The sequence below is a fragment of the Acomys minous genome (assembly GCF_964271855.1).
Source record: "Acomys minous genome assembly, chromosome: 4".
Taxonomy (NCBI): domain Eukaryota; kingdom Metazoa; phylum Chordata; class Mammalia; order Rodentia; family Muridae; genus Acomys; species Acomys minous.
In genome coordinates this window covers 85,328,747-85,346,597 of record NC_140486.1, presented here as the reverse complement: position 1 = coordinate 85,346,597, position 17,851 = coordinate 85,328,747, and the positions used below count along the sequence as shown (strand labels likewise).

Here is a 17,851-nt window from a genome sequence, read left to right as displayed (position 1 = left end):
CCTGCCTCTGCTTCCTGAATGCTGGGTCTAAAGCTGTGTGCCACCACCCCCTGCTACACAACATTTTCATTGTGGAAAGTTACCAAGTTTGTATACAGAACAGAATAACCCACAGCTCCAAGAGCTTTAGAGGTAACTAAAAACTGGAGAGATGGCTCAGTGGTTGAGTACTTGTTTCTAACAGAGGGCCAGGGTTCAATTCCCAACACCCACAGTCTTCTATCACTACAGTTCCAAGGAATCTGATTTCCTTCTTCTGATGGTCCAGGGTCTCAGGCGCACAGACACTCAAATACATGCACACACAAATGCATATACATACATGCACACAGATGCACATACATATGTGCATACACACAGGAACACAGACACATGCAGGCAAAACACTCATACATATAAATGTGTTTTTTTTTTTTAAAACAAGCTATTTGCTTAATTTTGTGCACAGATCTATTTAAAAACAAAAACACCAGTATTACAGTACCAATAAAACTGGAGTGGTGGCTTTAATGCCAGTACTCGGAGGCAGAGGCAAGCACAGAAACAAATAGCAGATGTGTATGTGAAATTGCTGGAGAGTGTTCGAATCTTTTATACGAGCTTCTTTTTGCATGCAAAGAAACACCTGTGGAACAAGGCGGAGGGGTCGGGGGACTAAAACCTAGATATCTGGAAACTTCTCAGGGAGGGCACTGCTCAGTCTTTGCCAACACCTCAGAAGAGGGGCTCTCAGAGGCGAGCCCTGAGATTTCTAAAGAGGAATGCTTGGGGGCGGGGGTGAGGGAGAGAAAATCTTGTGAAGACAGGCCGTGGCCTTTGACAGGGGTGCACAGAGAGCGCTGACTCTGTGAGTGCTGAATCCAGCTGGCAACTGGATCTGACTGGTACTGCTGGGCAAAATGCCATTACTAGGGTGAAACTAGCAAAAAGTGTGAGTAATTAGGAGCAAGTAATTAGATAAGAAAAGCTATGGACGGTTGGAGAATTACAATCAAGGAAAATGAAAACCCTTTCAGTTTCAGTTGGTTTGACTTTAAAAATCATGCATTTTGTCATACGGCTTAGCAGTAGATGAAGCGGCCTGATGTTTAAAAACTATGTTTTTGTTATTTCCCCCTCTTCTCCAGCAAGATGCCTTTGTTAATGATTAACTGCAAGGTTAACTACTAGGAAAAGGATCTCAAACTCACTAATCAGTAACTTTTCTCTAGATTTAGAGTCCGCGTTATCTGATCTTCAGATACATCTGAGGGCCAAGTGTTTGCCAGTCTTGTTAATTACAGGAGGAGGAACGATGAACTCGCAGTCCAAGTGTTTACCTGTGATAATTTGAATTTGAGCACTTGCCCATAGGCGTCTCTTGTCAGTATTTGCTTCCCACAGCTGGTGGCCCAATTTTTGGAGGGAGGGTCAAGTTGGAGAAAGTGGGTCAGGACCCTCATCTGCCTGCTTCCTGTTTGAGAAGCCTGCTTCCTGCCACATTTCCCCACCGTTACATCCAGCTGCCTGAGGGGCACAAGCAACCACAGATGAACCTTCTTTCCACATTTAAGTTGCTTTAGCGGGTATTTGGGTAATCATGGTGAAAAATAAACAAATACATCATTTAAAGCATATACAGGGACTGGCCTAAGAGATGAAGTGTAGTTGCTTTATTGAGATTTTCTAGCAAAGGATGAAGAAGTCTACCCAGAACCCCTCTGCTCCCTTCCTGTCCTGCCCTCTTGACCCCTGTCCGCCATAAAGCTTCGTCCCCAAAAGCAGCCTTTGTTTTGGAAGATGAACACTATTGTTCTACCGCCTTCCCAAAGTTTCTGACCTTGAGCAACCTGATGTCTTTCCCACTAACTAGTGGCTTTTGAGCAATGAACTTACATTAGTCACAGAATCACAAAAATAGGGTCAGATAGCTTAGTTCAAGAAACATGCCTGGCAAATATTGTTATAAGCCATAACAGGGCCTATTAGTCAATATAAAAATCAGTAGTCTCCATACATGCAAACATGTATAGAGAAAGCCTTGATTGTGTCAACCTCCAAAAAGGACAAGATGCCTAATCGTAAATTTATTAAAAGATATATAAAATATATATAAGGAAAGCATTAAAATTCTAAAGAGATTTAGCCATAATATACATGTAAGTGAAGACAGGAAAATCAACAAACAACTCACATGGAAACAGAACACTAAAAAGTAGCACTTCCAATCAGTAAATAGATATGGGCTCTAAAAGCAACAAATCATTTGGGAAACAACAAAATATTACATGTATACTTCACACCATACAATAAACTCTGTATCAGTCTGAAATTTAAATGTAGGGGCCACAAAGATGGCTCAGTGAATAAAAACCGAAGCTGATGACCACACTGGGATCCACACGATGGAAAAAGAAAATTGACCTTCTACATATTCCATAACATGTACACACACACACACACACACACACACACACGTAATCATTTTTAAGAAATTAAATGTAGGAAAATTGAAATGATAGGTAGGTACCTTTATAACTTGGAAACATTGTTTTCTCGCTTTTTGTTTTTGTTTTTAGTGTGACCAAATTCTACCAACAGTAAAAGAAAAACAAACAAAACTGGCTAGAAAATACAAAGTAATTTGCATGGGAGAAAAATAAAGGAAAATCTCATAAAGGGAAGGAAAGGAAAAAGAAACAAAATCATAGTGCTGGAGGAATTCCAGGTCAGAAATCTTGAACAGCATTCCTGGAGAATGAGCAGATTGCCAGGGACGCGACCTCCCCAGAGTAAAATGCTACTTAACAGGGAAGGCCTCCAACCTCCACTGCACAGCCTGGACCAGGCTCGCGTGTTAGCAGTAGACATGGCATCCTCAATGTTAGAAGGATGCTGTGCCTTGATCTTCTGCAATGAATAGTGTCTCAAACCTGCCATCCTAGGACATCTCAAGGCCTGCTTCAAGTGCTCATGAGTGGGATCAGTAGGTCCACCCCTTCATTAGCCAGAGATTGTCAGAGATAAAGCTTGCCTCATTGTGTGACTATGCTAAACTGTGTAGTGGTCTCAGACACAAGTAGGACTATTCCTTAAATAATAAAGAAAATGAAAATGGGCCGAAGAGACAGCTCAGTTCATGCTTACAGAGGACCCAAGTTCAGTTCCTAGCACCTATGTCAGATGGCTCACAGCCTCTTATAATTAGCTATAGAGGATCCTGTGCGCCTTTCTGGACTCCTCAGGCTCCTGCATAGAACCACATAATTTAAAACAAATCTAAATTTAAGAGAGAAAGCAGGCCACTCAGTATGCCCAGCCACCCTTACCGATCTGGGACTGACAGGACAGCTCAATGGTTAGGAGCACTTAGTGCTCTTCCAGAGGACCTGAGTTTGGTTCCCACCACTCCCAATGCAGAGTTGATAATGGCCTGTAACTCAAGCTTCAGTGGCTCCCCTTACCCACACAGGCAGCACTCCTCTGCCCCATGGCTTTCATTCACATAGACAGGCCACTCACAGCATGCCTGGAGTTTGTCTCTTAGGTGGTCCTAGGTTCTGCAGAGATGATAATGATATTAACCATGACAGTTATGGCTGCCTCAGTCATCACATCACATGGAAATGATGAGGAGGCTGTCGCTCAACCAATGTTTCTACAATAGGCAGGATGGCGGGAGGAAACGAAATCAGGCTAGGACCAGAGATGACTTTTCAAACCCTCTTTGATAACTGAAGGGCTCAAAAGCAAACAAAACAAAAAACAAACAAAAAACCAAGATATTCTAGTATACAAGATAAACAATGCAAAACTATTAATACTTTTATTTTGTTAAAATAAAAATAGTTGCTTGGTTAACTGGTATTTGGTAGAAATTTTAAATTAACAAGTTATGTGATGACCAATACTTAAGACAAAGCAATAATCCATGAAAGGGCAAAAAGAAAAATAAACAAGTAACAGGACCCTCTTCATGTAGAGAACATGTCCACAACAACAGAACCTTCTTCATGTAGAGAACACGTCCACAACAACAGAACCTTCTTCATGTAGAGGACATGTCCACCTTCCTTGTGTTGTCTTCACCTTGTCCTGTTTCTGCTCTGACTCGTGCTTTCAGAGCAGAAAAGCCAGGATCCGGATCTACTTCATCTTCTCATCTTGCTACAAAAGAAAAGAAAAAGAAGATTAGCAACAATAATTCTAAGCTAATTTTTTTTCTGTGTAGAACTGAGAAGAAAATAGTCTCCCGTAATGAGTGTCGTTAAACACAGCCTCGTCGCATGGGTGAGGCATGAGAGTCCAGGTTTTTCTCCATAGTTTTTAGCTCCTATGACTGTACTCGTTCTACCTGTGACTGTACTCCTTCTACCTGTGACTGTACTCCTCCTACCCGTGACTGTACTCCTCCTACCTGTGACTGTACTCCTCCTACCCATGACTGTACTCCTTCTACCTGTGACTGTACTCCTCCTACCTGTGACTGTACTCCTTCTACCTGTGACTGTACTCCTTCTACCTGTGACTGTACTCCTCCTACCTGTGACTGTACTCCTTCTACCTGTGACTGTACTCCTCCTACCTGTGACTGTACTCCTTCTACCCGTGACTGTACTCCTCCTACCTGTAACTGTACTCCTTCTACCTGTGACTGTACTCCTTCTACCTGTGACTGTACTCCTTCTACCCATGACTGTACTCCTTCTACCTGTGACTCTCCTCCTCCTACCTGTGACTGTACTCCTCCTACCTGTGACTCTCCTCCTCCTACCTGTGACTGTACTCCTACCTGTGACTGTACTTCTACCTGTGACTGTACTCCTTCTACCTGTGGCTGTACTCCTTCTACCTGTGACTCTCCTCCTCCTACCTGTGACTGTACTCCTCCTACCTGTGACTCTCCTCCTCCTACCTGTGACTGTACTCCTTCTACCTGTGACTGTACTCCTCCTACCTGTGACTGTACTCCTTCTACCTGTGACTGTACTCCTTCTACCTGTGACTGTACTCCTCCTACCTGTGACTGTACTCCTTCTACCTGTGACTGTACTCCTCCTACCTGTGACTGTACTCCTTCTACCTGTGACTGTACTCCTCCTACCTGTGACTGTACTCCTTCTACCCGTGACTGTACTCCTTCTACCTGTGACTGTACTCCTTCTACCCATGACTGTACTCCTCCTACCTGTGACTGTACTCCTCCTACCTGTGACTCTCCTCCTCCTACCTGTGACTGTACTCCTTCTACCTGTGACTGTACTCCTACCTGTGACTGTACTCCTCCTACCTGTGACTCTCCTCCTCCTACCTGTGACTGTACTCCTTCTACCTGTGACTGTACTCCTCCTACCTGTGACTGTACTCCTCCTACCTGTGACTGTACTCCTACCTGTGACTGTACTCCTTCTACCTGTGACTGTACTCCTCCTACCTGTGACTGTACTCCTTCTACCTGTGACTGTACTCCTTCTACCTGTGACTGTACTCCTCCTACCTGTGACTGTACTCCTTCTACCTGTGACTGTACTCCTCCTACCTGTGACTGTACTCCTTCTACCTGTGACTGTACTCCTCCTACCTGTGACTGTACTCCTTCTACCTGTGACTGTACTCCTCCTACCTGTGACTGTACTCCTCCTACCTGTGACTGTACTCCTTCTACCCGTGACTGTACTCCTTCTACCTGTGACTGTACTCCTTCTACCCGTGACTGTACTCCTTCTACCTGTGACTGTACTCCTTCTATCTGTGACTGTACTCCTCCTACCTGTGACTGTACTCCTTCTACCTGTGACTGTACTCCTTCTATCTGTGACTGTACTCCTACTCCTACCTGTGACTGTACTCCTTCTACCTGTGACTGTACTCCTTCTACCTGTGACTGTACTCCTTCTACCTGTGACTGTACTCCTTCTACCCATGACTGTACTCCTTCTACCTGTGACTGTACTCCTTCTATCTGTGACTGTACTCCTACCTGTGACTGCACTCCTTCTTCTACCTGTGACTGTACTCCTACCTGTGACTGTACTTCTAGTGTCTGCTTTACCTACATTAAGCCTCTTAATCTCAGTGAAATCCTACTGTGCTTTTTTTTTTTTGCAAGTGTGAACAAATTTATTTTGACACACAATTCCAGGCTTCAATTCATCATGGTAGGAAAGTAATGACAGCTAAACCGTGAAATAGCTGTTCACACTGAATCTTCAGTCAAGAAACCCAGATGAATGCTGGTGCTCATCTCACTTTCCCTTTATACAAAGTCTCCAGCACTAAGCCATGACATGTGGTCGTCACTTTTAGAGTGGCTCTTCCTACCTCAATTATCAGTCTGAAAACTCCACCTCAGATGTGCCCTGAGGTATTTCTCCTAAACATTCTAAATTCTGTCAAGTTGACAGGTTTCCTTAAGGGATATAGGACTGTTTGATTTGTTTGCCTGATCTTGATTCAACTTTGGAAAGTGGAAGTTATCAAGGAAATTGTCCATCCTTTAGATTTTCAAATTTTGTGGTATATAGGCTTTTGAAGTAAGACCTAATGATTCTTTGGATTTCCTCGGTATCCATTGTTATTTCTCCCTTTTCATTTCTTATTTTGTTAATTTGGGTACTCTCCCTTTGCTTTTTAGTCAGTTTGGCTAAGGGTTTGTCTATCTTGTTGATTTTCTCAAAGAACCAGCTCTTGGTTTCATTGATTCTTTGAATTGTTTTGTTTCTAACTTATTGATTTTAGCCCTGAGTTTGATCATTTCTAGCCGTCTACTCCTGTTGGGTGTGTCTGCTTCTTTTTTTTTTCCTATAGTTTTCAGGTGTTCCATTATGTTACTTATATGTGTTGTCTCTGGTTTCTTTATGAAGGCACCTAGTGCTATGAATTTTCCTCTTAGCACTGCTTTCATTGTGTCCCAAAGGTTTCGCTATGTCATGCCTTCATTTTCATTGAACTCTAGGAAGTCTTTGATTTCTTTACTTCATCCCTGATCCAGTTGTCACTGAGTAGAAGACTGTTCAGTTTCCATGTGTTTGTAGGCTTTTTGTTAATTCTATTGTTGATACTCAGCTTTAGGCCATGGTGGTCTGATAGGATACAGGAGATTACTTGAATTTCTTTGTATCTATTGAGGCTTGTTTTGTGACCAATTATATGGTCTATTTTGGAGAAGGTTTCATGTGGCGCAGAGAAGAAAGTATATTCTTTTCTATTTGGGTAAAAACGCTCTGTGAATGTCTATTAGGCCCATTTGATTCATGACCTCTGTTAGCTTGATTATTTCTCTATTTAATTTCTTCCTTGAGGATCTGTCCATTGGTGATAGTAGGGTGTTGAGGTAGGTGTCCCACTATTATTGTGTTGGGATCAATGAGTGATTTAAACTTTAAAAGTGTTTCTTTTACAAATGCAGGTGCCCTAATATTTGGGGCATAGATATTTAGGAGGGTGATGTCCTCTTGGTATATTTTTCCATTGATTAGGACAAAGTGTCCTTCTTGATCTTTCTTGATCAATTTTAATTGAAAGTCTATTTTATCAGATATTAAAATGGCTACTCCCACTTGCTTTCTGAGACCATTTGCTTGAAAAGATTTTTTTCAGCCCTTTACTCTCACGTAATGTCTATCTTTGTTAATGAAATGTGTTTCTTGAATGCAACATATTGATGGATCGTGTTTTTGTATCCATTTTGTTAGCCTGTGCCTTTTTACTGGGGAGTTGAGGCCATTGATGTTGAGAGATACTATTGACCAATGGTTATTGGATCCTTTTATTGTGGAGTTAGTGGTGATTCTGTGTGGCAGTGTCTGTTTGGTTTTGCCGATATGTGATTATCTGTATGCTGCATTTTCTTGGGTGTGGCTGACCTCGTTTTCCTTCTACTATTTTCTGTAGAGCTGGGTTGGTGTTTAGATACTGTTTAAATTTGGTTTTGTCATGGAATATCTTGTTTTCTCCATCTATGTTGATTGAAAGTTTTGCTGAATATAGTAGCCTGGGTTTGCATCTGTGGTCTCTTAAGAGTATGCATAACCTCAGTCCAGGCTCTTCTGGCTTTCATAGTCTCTGTTGAAAAGTCAGGTGTAATTCTGATGGGTCTGCCATTATATGTTATTTTGCCTTTCTCTCATACAGCCTTTAATATCCTTTCTTTATTCTGCAGATTTAGTGTTTTGATTATTATGTCCAGGGAGGAATTTCTTTTCTGGTCTAGTGTATTTGGTGTTCTGTAGGCCTCTTGTATGTTCAAGGGTATCTCTTGCTGTAGACTGGGCAAGTTTTCTTCTATGATTTTCTTGAAGACATTTTCTGGTCCTTGGTCCTTTGCATCTTCCTTTTCATCTACTCCTATAATCCTGAGGTTACCCCTTCTCATGGTGTCCCTGATTTCTTGGATGCTTTATGTCACCAATTTTTCTGTCTTACGCTTTTCTATGAGAGATATATCAATTTCTTCTATTGTATTTTCAGCACCTGAGATTCTCTCTTCCATGTGTTGAGTTCTGTTAGTTATACTTGTCTGTTTGATTCCTGTTTCCTTTTTTAATTGTTCCATTTCACTGTTTTTCTCAGTTTGCGATGTTTCAATATTGTCTAATTCTGTGTTCATGTGTTGAACTGTTTTTATATAATTCCTTCACCTGTTTGCTTGTGGTTTCTTGTTTCTCCTGGATGGCTTCTATTCATTTGTTTGTATTATCCTGGAATTCTTGGAAGGATCTATTCATTTCCTCTTTATAGTTCTCAAATAGCTGTATAAGCATGGTTTTGAGATCATTTTCCTGTGACTCTGCTATAATACGGTATCTGTTAGTTTCTGGGCTTTCTGGTGGAGCCATAATGTCTTGATTTTTGTTATTAGACCTCTTATTCTTTCCTTTAGGCATCTGGTTAGAGGGCTTGGGCTTTCTGTGCTGGTAGTCACAGGGATGAGCACCTTTGATAGGGAGCTGTTTCTATACTGGCTTCTCAGAGTCTGCCTTCCTGTATCTATATTTGTTTAAGCTCTCCCACCTAGGTTCTGTGGTTTTATAGGGCTCCTCTGGCTATTTGTTCTCCTTGGAGGGATTCACCACACAGTGGATCTGTGATTTGGATGTCAGATGCTGTGTGACTTCTGTTTTGTTAATCTTTTGCTCTGTAGGCAGGCCACTCTGTTTTGGTGCACTGATCAGTCCAGCAGTCTGACCTTCCTTTCCTCCCTGCTGGTTGCAGCCCGACACTGAAACAAGGCACTGGTCTACTCTGTGTCATCCACCACCGCTGCTCACAGTCCCTTGCAGCCCATTGCTTGCCACTTCCTATGGCTGATCTTGCCAATCACCCCGCAACTAATCACCTCTGTGGGTGGTTTCCTGGCTGTTCCCCACGGTTTACCTCAGCAAGTGCCACCATCACCTGTCGCCCAGTAGTGACGGTCTGCTCCCCTGGAGGTCCGCGCTTTTTCCCGTGTTCAGGGGTGCACTAGATTGTCCTTAGTTTATTCCTTTTGCACTATGGTTTTTCCCACTGTAGTGGGGTGGGGAGCTTTATGTTCTTGCTTAAGAAATCAGTCCAATTTTCTGACTTGACTTCTCTGACTTCTAGACAAGGTCCACACCGCTCACCGCCATCTTGGAATCCCCTGGTTCCCTGTTTTCATTCAATATCTTAGTCATCTTCAGGCCTCTCCTCGGCTGAAGCCACAGGTACTCACTTCATACTCCACACTGCTGCATCAGTTTTCTGCTTGAGCACGCGCATGTGGGCCGAGGTTCGTTGTTGCTTGTTTTGTTTGTTTTCTGTGGGCTAGCTATTCACTTCCCTCAGACCTGTCGCTGTGGCAAATGCCTGAGCCTGAGATGAAGGCACTCTCCTCCAGAAGAGATTTCCTTTGCGTCTTACAACAAAGGAAAACTAATTCACGGTTTTCTTATTCTCCACTCTCAAGTCTTTACACTTTCCAGATATTAGAGATTCCGGCTGAAATCTGAATAAGGGCTTGGCTTTAATTATACATTCTCAGAATATTTGTTTGTCTCCTAAGTTCAGGACTAGGTTATTTAAGGGGCTGAGAAGGCCAGTGGAAACTTATTTCTAGGTTGTTGCTCTATTGAGAGAGTAGTTCAACTTTATTGAAAGGATCTGCACTAGACTTTAATCCAGCAAAACACTAGGACGGTCATTCTGCCCTTGACCCTAAGACTGAGAACCTAGGGCGAGCTCCCCTAGCTAGACAAGCACCTTCAGGCAAGCTTCTGGCTCACTCACCCTTGGGGCTCCTGCTCGCCTCCCTCTGATCTGAGCCCCCTTTAACATTCAGTTTGTTTTGTATTTTAGCATTTCACTTGGCACTCTGTCTCAGCCAAGTCCTACGCGTGGCAATAAATCTCATCTCCACACTGTGCATGTATAGGGTGTTATGCTTTCAGTTGAAATGTATGTATACTGTCTCAAACAGCAAAGGCAGGAAAGGCTGGCTGGAGAGCAGGCCCCTCTTTGCTGTCACTCATCTCCAGAGCCAATGACAATACTATTTTGAGTAACTGGACTTGATAAAAAATTTTAAACAAAAATCACAGTATACTTTCACTACAAGTACTGAACAATGACAACCCAGCTGTCACTTTCTTCTTTTAGTTTTGGTTTGGAAACAAGAGCACCTCAGGTGTGTCCATTTCCAGTAGAACGTCCACACTTGAGGCCTGGAATACAGGAGTCAAAAGGAAGATCAAACAAAGGTATTTTAAAAAATCTTATCTTTGAAGTTGCAAAGCATTGAATTTGAAAAGAAGACATTTTAACAGTAAAACCCACAATCTATACTGAACGTATAATCGTGATTTTTATGTTAAATCATAGAGCAATTATATTTCTGAAACAAAGACTAGACAGAAAAGACAGACATATGGAGACACAGCAACACATAGATTTCACTGCAGCACTACTAGGACAAGAAAGATCAGGCTGGAAAAATAAGACACAAGGATAGTGTGAACCTAGGTATTTTACCCCTCCCCCCCATGCAAACAGAACAGTGCCGAGATAGCACTTCTAACCTACCACTGGCACACACTTAAAAATATGACACTACAGTGTTAGGGTTTCAGGGTGTGCATGCTGTACTGCAGAGGTGATGGGAGTGCACACTGGTGCAATCAGGAGAAACAGCAATGCCTGAACCTCACCGGAGTATGAAACCATCTAATCTATGCCAGAAAGAATTACATATAAATCCAGGTGGTAAAAATGGTTCTAATGGGGATATGGGATAATAATTTTGAAATTAGGTACTAGACTTAAACAAACAAGTAAATATTTTCAGATAATGAGAACTAGGCTTCTCACTGAGAAATTAAAATTAAGCAAATGGGAATGCTAAAGTGAACCCTATGGTAATAAATTAAAACTAGAGGTATTATAGCAACTCTAATATATCATGATTTTATTATGTATACAATACATACATAAATATAAAAGTGTATGTCTATGTGAGTGTTGTGTAAGTTTCCTTCAAGATTAGAACTTTCCACCCTGTGGGAAGCTTCTTAGGCAGGAAGGTAAACAACTCAAAATAGCTCCCGGAACTGAAGCTGAACAGTTCACTAGAATAAGCAATAGAAGCTGAGAGTCCCCCTCAGATGGAAGGAAGCTGAGCTTCAAAGAGGACTCTGAGACAAGACAAGCTGCAAAGAAGACTGAGATCAGACCAGCTCCCTGTAGGAAGCAAAAACCAGGGCTGGAGAGATGGCTCAGAGGTTAAGAGCACTGTCTGCTCTTCCGAAGGTCCTGAGTTCAATTCCCAGCAACCACATGGTAACTCAAAACCATTAATAATGAGATCTGGTGCCCTCTTCTGATGTGCAGGTGTACACGCAGGCAGAACATTGTAGAAGTGGTAGGGGTAGGGGTGGAAGTGGTGGAAGAAACCAACTGAGCAGCCTGGAAGCGGTTTAGACCAACTGAGGCACCTAGAAAGGACACTCTCTGACCTGTTGTGCTGCCTGTAGGCTGCACAGTGTGCTCCAGGTTTTCCAGCTTTTATGAGCTGTCACCCATTTTAGAGATGGGCTTTGAGCCACTTCTGCTGCTCTAAGTAACCCCTATAGAACTCACTGCTTCACTAAGGTGGACTTTGGTCTGTTGTGGGTTTCCTATCAGGTGTGAATAGATGTATGTCTTGTGTCTCCTCAGGAAAAGTTTTGTCACACAGCAGTGAGTTAATATACATACATATGATTCCTAGTACTCTCTGTGAGGGGGCCCACACATAAGCCCTATGGTATACAGACTGTAGCAAGGATACCACCCACAATCCCAATCTACTGGTATGCATGTCTTTCTAAGTCCTTCCAGTTGATCATGGGAAGGGTCAGAGATTTGTGCCTAACTAATAAAGTGACAGCCAAGGATGAGAGCCATCTCACTTCTGAGAGGACATTTCATTGTAAACCACTTTCTTAAGCCTAGCATAACTCCTTGTAGGGGCTTTACCCAGCAGCTGATAAACAGATGCAGAGACCCACAGCCAAACTTTACACAGAGTTCTCAGTGTCCCGTGAAAGAGTTAGGGGAGCTGGAGGTTCAAGGGCTTCGCAAGAGCCCTATGGGGCTCATGGAGACTGAACCACCAACCAAAGAGCATGTATGGGCTGGGCCTAGGCCCCCTGCACATATGTAACAGATGCACAGCTTGGTCTTCATGTGGGTCCCCAACAACAGAATGGTAGGAGCCCTCTCTAACTCTGACGCCTCCCTTTAGATCCTGTTCCCCTAAGTGGGCTTCCTTGTCTGGCCTCAGTGGGAGAGGATGCACCTAATCCTGATTTCACTTAATGTTCCAGGGCAGGTTGGTACCCATGAGGGACTTCTTCCTTCTCTGAGGAGGAGCAGGGTGTGTGTGTGTGTGTGTGTGTGTGTGTGTGTGTGTGTGTGTGCGAAGGGGGAGAGGACTGCAACAAGCATGTAAAGCAAATAAATTAATAAATTAATGAAGGAAAAAAACCCAACAAAACAAACAAAACCCCCCACTATCTCACTAGAGGGTTTCACTGTAGATTCTCTCTATAGCTGGCTTTGAGCAAGTGGCCTTGCTGGAGAGAGGGAGACTCATGTGGCAAGGAGGTAAAAACAGTCTGTGGCCAATATCAAGATGCTAAAGTCCTTTTCTACCCTTCTGAGGACATTCTACCAAGACTGCCTGTGAGGAGAGCCTCCAGATAAGAACCAGCCTCCCGGGCACTCTGACTGCCGTTTATGAGACCCTCAGCCAAATACCAATTAAGTCATGCCTACATTCTGAAAAGTAATAAGTGGGCGCTGTTTTATAAGCTACCGGACTTATGGTAATACTGTACAGCAGTAGACAGGTAGTACCATATAACGTCAGCTAAGAGCACATGCAGGACACAGATTCTGGTTGCTAAATACAATTTTGCAAGGAGGACATCAGAATTCCTAAGATGTGTCTGATTCCAGGGCCAGGGCAGGGAAACCTCTGTCATGAACCTGGAACACCTGTGGTGTCACAAAGTAATGAAATGGTCAAAAGAGTATGAAGTCTTGTGAAAGGAGACCAGAAGCTGTTCTGAAGGGGCTCCTAGCTCAAAGATGCAGTCACTTGAACAATGAGGTGAAGATGAGCAATACTGGATTTTCAACCAGATATAACATGGCTATTGGTTCCTATCACCCTGTCAGTGCTAAGGAAAACATGACAGTATTTCCTCACAGAACAGAAGGCGTGAAGGTCTACACATCGCACTGGTATTGCCTTCAAGCAAAGTCTATCAAATACTAAAATCGCTAAGCAAAATTTTGGGGCACATGACATATAGACTCAAAGTATCTCCCCCAATCCTTAAGGAAAAGATAGAATTTTCACATTGCAGAAGCTCAGTCACTATCATGGTAGCCAAGAGATCAAGATTAGCAGTATTATGGTAATAAACAGACTAAGAGTGAATCCTTGAGATGATGTTGGGATGCACCCTTCAGTGGAACTCATCCAAAAATGCATAACCGCAGTGTGGTCGTGAGGGGGAAAAAGATAGAAGACCCCCAAATATCAATTTGTGAATATTCTATAAAATAACTGACCTGTAATCTGCAAGATATCATGAGAGAAAGAGTTAAAGAGAAGCAAAAGCTAAGCATAACACAGGGCTCTGATTAGAACTCTAAAGCAGACAATAGCCATTAATGGTATACAGGTGGCCAGTAAGTACGCGAAAAGATGGGCAACAATATTCCTCCTCAGAACCATAAGATACAACTTTATAAAGAGGCTAAAATAAAAAAGCCAAACAAGTGATGAGAGTAAAAAAAAAAAAAAAATTGGATGCTAATACATTGTTGGTAGCAATGTAAAAAGCTTAGCGCCTTACACAAGTCCAATTCTGAGTGGAAGCTCCAAGAGAAACTAAGACATGTTTGCGTCAGATCAACATTATTCATAATAGCAGAAACAAGTGGGAGGAGAAATGGAAAAACAAAGTCAAGCACAAGCACAGTAAGTGGATAAGCAAAACCGTGGTCTTTTCATGCAGTAGAATGCTGGTTACTAGAGACGGGCATGAATCTACCACATGGCCAAACCCAAAAACTCTGTGCTAATGAGCTAGGCCAGGCAATTGACGAGATGTGTTTATGCTCTTGGGAGACGTCTAGGATAAAGATGTCTACAAGCAGGAAGAAGAAGCACGGCTAACTCCACTAGAAGGTAGGGTACGCAGGATTATCTTCTTAGGCTAATGTCCTAACCGTGATGTGGCAGTGGATGTTTGTGAGAGGTTGTTTTTTCGTGGTGTTTGGAATTAACTCCAGGGTCTTATACATAACAGTGGGGCTTGCCTTGCATCCCATATCTGCGAATATACGATTTTGTACACTTTAAATTAGGTGAAATGTATAGCATGTCCCCACAAAAAACATATTCTACACCTCAAAAAAGCTATGTCGTAAAAAGCTGTTGGTCCTTTCTTTTCTCATTGACTTTCTTTTGTAGTATGGCATTTGCTGATTACTATTTGAAAATGCCTGTCAAAATCATCAGGATTTTATAAAGGGGATAATCATTAAATAATGCAAAAAACATTTTGGGATAAATCTAGCTTACAGAAAATATCTATATACAATATAATCTGTGGTAGGCTACTTGCCTTAACCTTAAAAAGATGAGACCTTTGAATAAAACAATGTAAACAGTCATTGGGGTGTTTTTACAATAATTGAGGAAATTTGAATAGATTAGTTTTAGAAGACAATAACAATTTATTAATAGCTTTGTGAAACAGAGCCTCATGCAAGCAAAGCAAGCTATGCCCTGAGCTATAACCCAGTTCTGCCTAATCCTAATGTTAAGAAATGTGTGTATATGCGTGTGCGCGTGTGGAGAGGCCAGATGTCATGTGAAGGGTCTCTTGATGCTCTTTGAGACAGGGTCTCTCACTGAGTTGGAGCTCTGAGATTTGGCTACCCGGCTGGCCGGCAGCTCCAGGGATCCTGCTGTGTACCATCAGGTGCTGGGATGACGGGTACACGCTTATGCCTGACTTTTACTGACTCTCGGGGTCCGAACTCAGGTCCTCATGTTGGTTCAAGCATGTTACTGATTGAGCTATGGCTCCAGCCCCAGAATAGACACACGTGGGAGTGTTACATGAAGGAGACCACAGTATTAGCTGAACCAAATGCAGCAAGTGTTGACAGTTACTGAACCCGAGGAGCGGGTGAGGTGGGAGAGGGCTACAAGTCTTTCTTCACTAGTGTGTATCTGCAGTTACATTTTTTTTTTTTGTTATTCTTTGGGACCAAAGAAAATAAAAAACACACTGACTTCTAGGGAGCAGCACAGGAAATAAATGTGGGCAATAGCTATGAAAACAGTGGTTGGTAGATTGTATTCAACAAACTTAAAAAATTATAGCTACCAATTAAAGTTTTTATAATGACAGTAGTAAGATGGAACTTAAATGAAACTAAACTAATTAAAACCAGGGGTGGGGTGGGGGAGAAAACAAAGGTTCATTTTGACTAAATCTCCACCAAGCTCCTACTGTGCAGCACATTAATATGATCCAGTTATATTCAGGAGTGTTCAAATACCAATCCAGGCAAAACGCTCCTCCAAAGCACACAACACTGTAACACTTGCCTTACGAGGTTTGGCTCTCTCAGGTTGAGAGGGGCGCATTGTCTTTTACTTCTCATCCGGTGTGAAGATGGCTCTTCTGGCTCATTTGCAGGGTTAGCAGTGTTACTCAAAACAGAACTGGTATCCGAGACCCAGGATGTTCTGCAACCTAAAAAGAGTATTTTCACAAATATTTGTAAAAGCATGTGTAAAGATATGGAAATAAATATGAGATAAATATAGTTCACCAATCAAATAGATCACATTTTAAAACTTAAAAAAAAATTCAATTTTAAGAGAAAAAAGAGCTAAAATGTAAAATAAACGTAGGGTTTTCATTGCTGTGATGAAGACCATAAGCAACTTGGAGAGGAAAGGGTTTATTTCACTCACAGTTCCACAGCACAGTCCGTCACTGAAGGAAATCAGGGCAGGAACCTGGAGGCAGGAGCTGATGCAGAGGCCATGGAGGGTGCTGCTCACTGGCTTGTTCCCACGGCTCACTCAGCCGCTTTCTTATAGAACCCAGGACTACAGCCCTGGATGGCAGCACCCAGGGTCCTCCCACATCAATCATTAATCAAGAAAATGTATTACAGATTTGCCTACAGGAGGCATTTTCTCAACTCAAAGTCCTTCTCCCCAACTGACTTTAGCTTGTGTGATGGGGCTGGCATAAAACTAGCCAGGAGGGCAATAAAAAGGCCTACAATGTTTTAGCTCTGAAACCACAAAAGCTCTTCATGGCTCAACTCTTCACACACCTACACCAGTCCCGTACACTTGTTCAATACATACAGAGCTGGTTACTAACTTTGTGAAAGTCACCATGAGGCAGACAAAGATGAACTATTTCTCTAACACTTCCTACTACGCAGACTCTTTACTTCTTCTGCCTTGAGTTCCTTCTCTCTAGACTAGCCTTAGCCTCAGAGCTCTAGTGGTCTATGGACACACTGGAATGCTAGTCCCAAGTAGAGAGACGCTTACATAAGGATGTGCAATGTTATAAAATCTCTGATGACAAAGAGTTCCTCATGACTGAACACTGAGGACTAAGTGGGATACGTGGTATTGCACAGAACGTGATTTCACGTTTAGAGCTTCAGATTCAAGCCAGTGCACACATGGTAACGGTGGCTGCTGCTCTCAGTGGCCTCCCCCCATTTTAATTGATTATTTACAATAACTATTATTTTATAATTAGAGTTAAACAAATATAAACACTAAAGTTAAAAATCTTACCTTCCATTAGTCTAAAATGCTACCTATTTGATATCCTTACAGTTTTCTCTAATCAAACTTTCTCACTATATATCCTAAGCATAATGTCTGCTTTTTATTTTTGTTTTGTTTTGTTTTTCCGAGACAGGGTTTCTCTGTGTCGCCTTGACTATCTTGGACTCATTTTATAGACCAAGCTGGCCTCAAACTCACATCGATTGCCTGCCTCTGCCTCCCAAGTGCTGGGATTAAAGGCCTGCACCATCACGCCTGGCAATGTCTGCTTTTTAAATGATTTACCACATATTGTATCTGTTAAACTTTACATTTGTCTGATCACATGAAATGTATGCTGCTAGACAGAGCCCCACTCTTACAGAACTTGTCTCCAGTAGAATAAATTGAATACAATTCCTTATATATGCACTTAAGACATTTAATTTCCACCAAACACATGAAGAGGCCTTATCTGCCTAAACCATTAGATAAATTTGTAGTAGAGGCTAAATCAGGTTATAGATTTCAAAAACCCATCAT

The 17,851-nt window shown here is 42.2% G+C and overlaps 1 protein-coding gene across 4 annotated transcripts in view; it reads right to left on the bottom strand.

Moving 5' to 3' along the window:
* Positions 1 to 3,793: 3,793 nt before the first annotated feature.
* The window catches only part of SGO2 (shugoshin 2), a 58,957-nt gene continuing 44,899 nt past the window's right edge, over positions 3,794 to 17,851 (bottom strand). For all 4 annotated transcript variants that reach the window (XM_084778899.1, XM_084778896.1, XM_084778898.1 and 1 more), the window contains exons 8-9: positions 16,108 to 16,259; positions 3,794 to 4,142 (exon numbers count right to left, since the gene is read on the bottom strand). In XM_084778899.1, the coding sequence (XP_084635025.1) occupies positions 4,131 to 4,142; positions 16,108 to 16,259 (164 nt within the window). In that variant the 3' untranslated portion in view covers positions 3,794 to 4,130. The remainder of the gene's footprint in view (positions 4,143 to 16,107; positions 16,260 to 17,851) is intronic.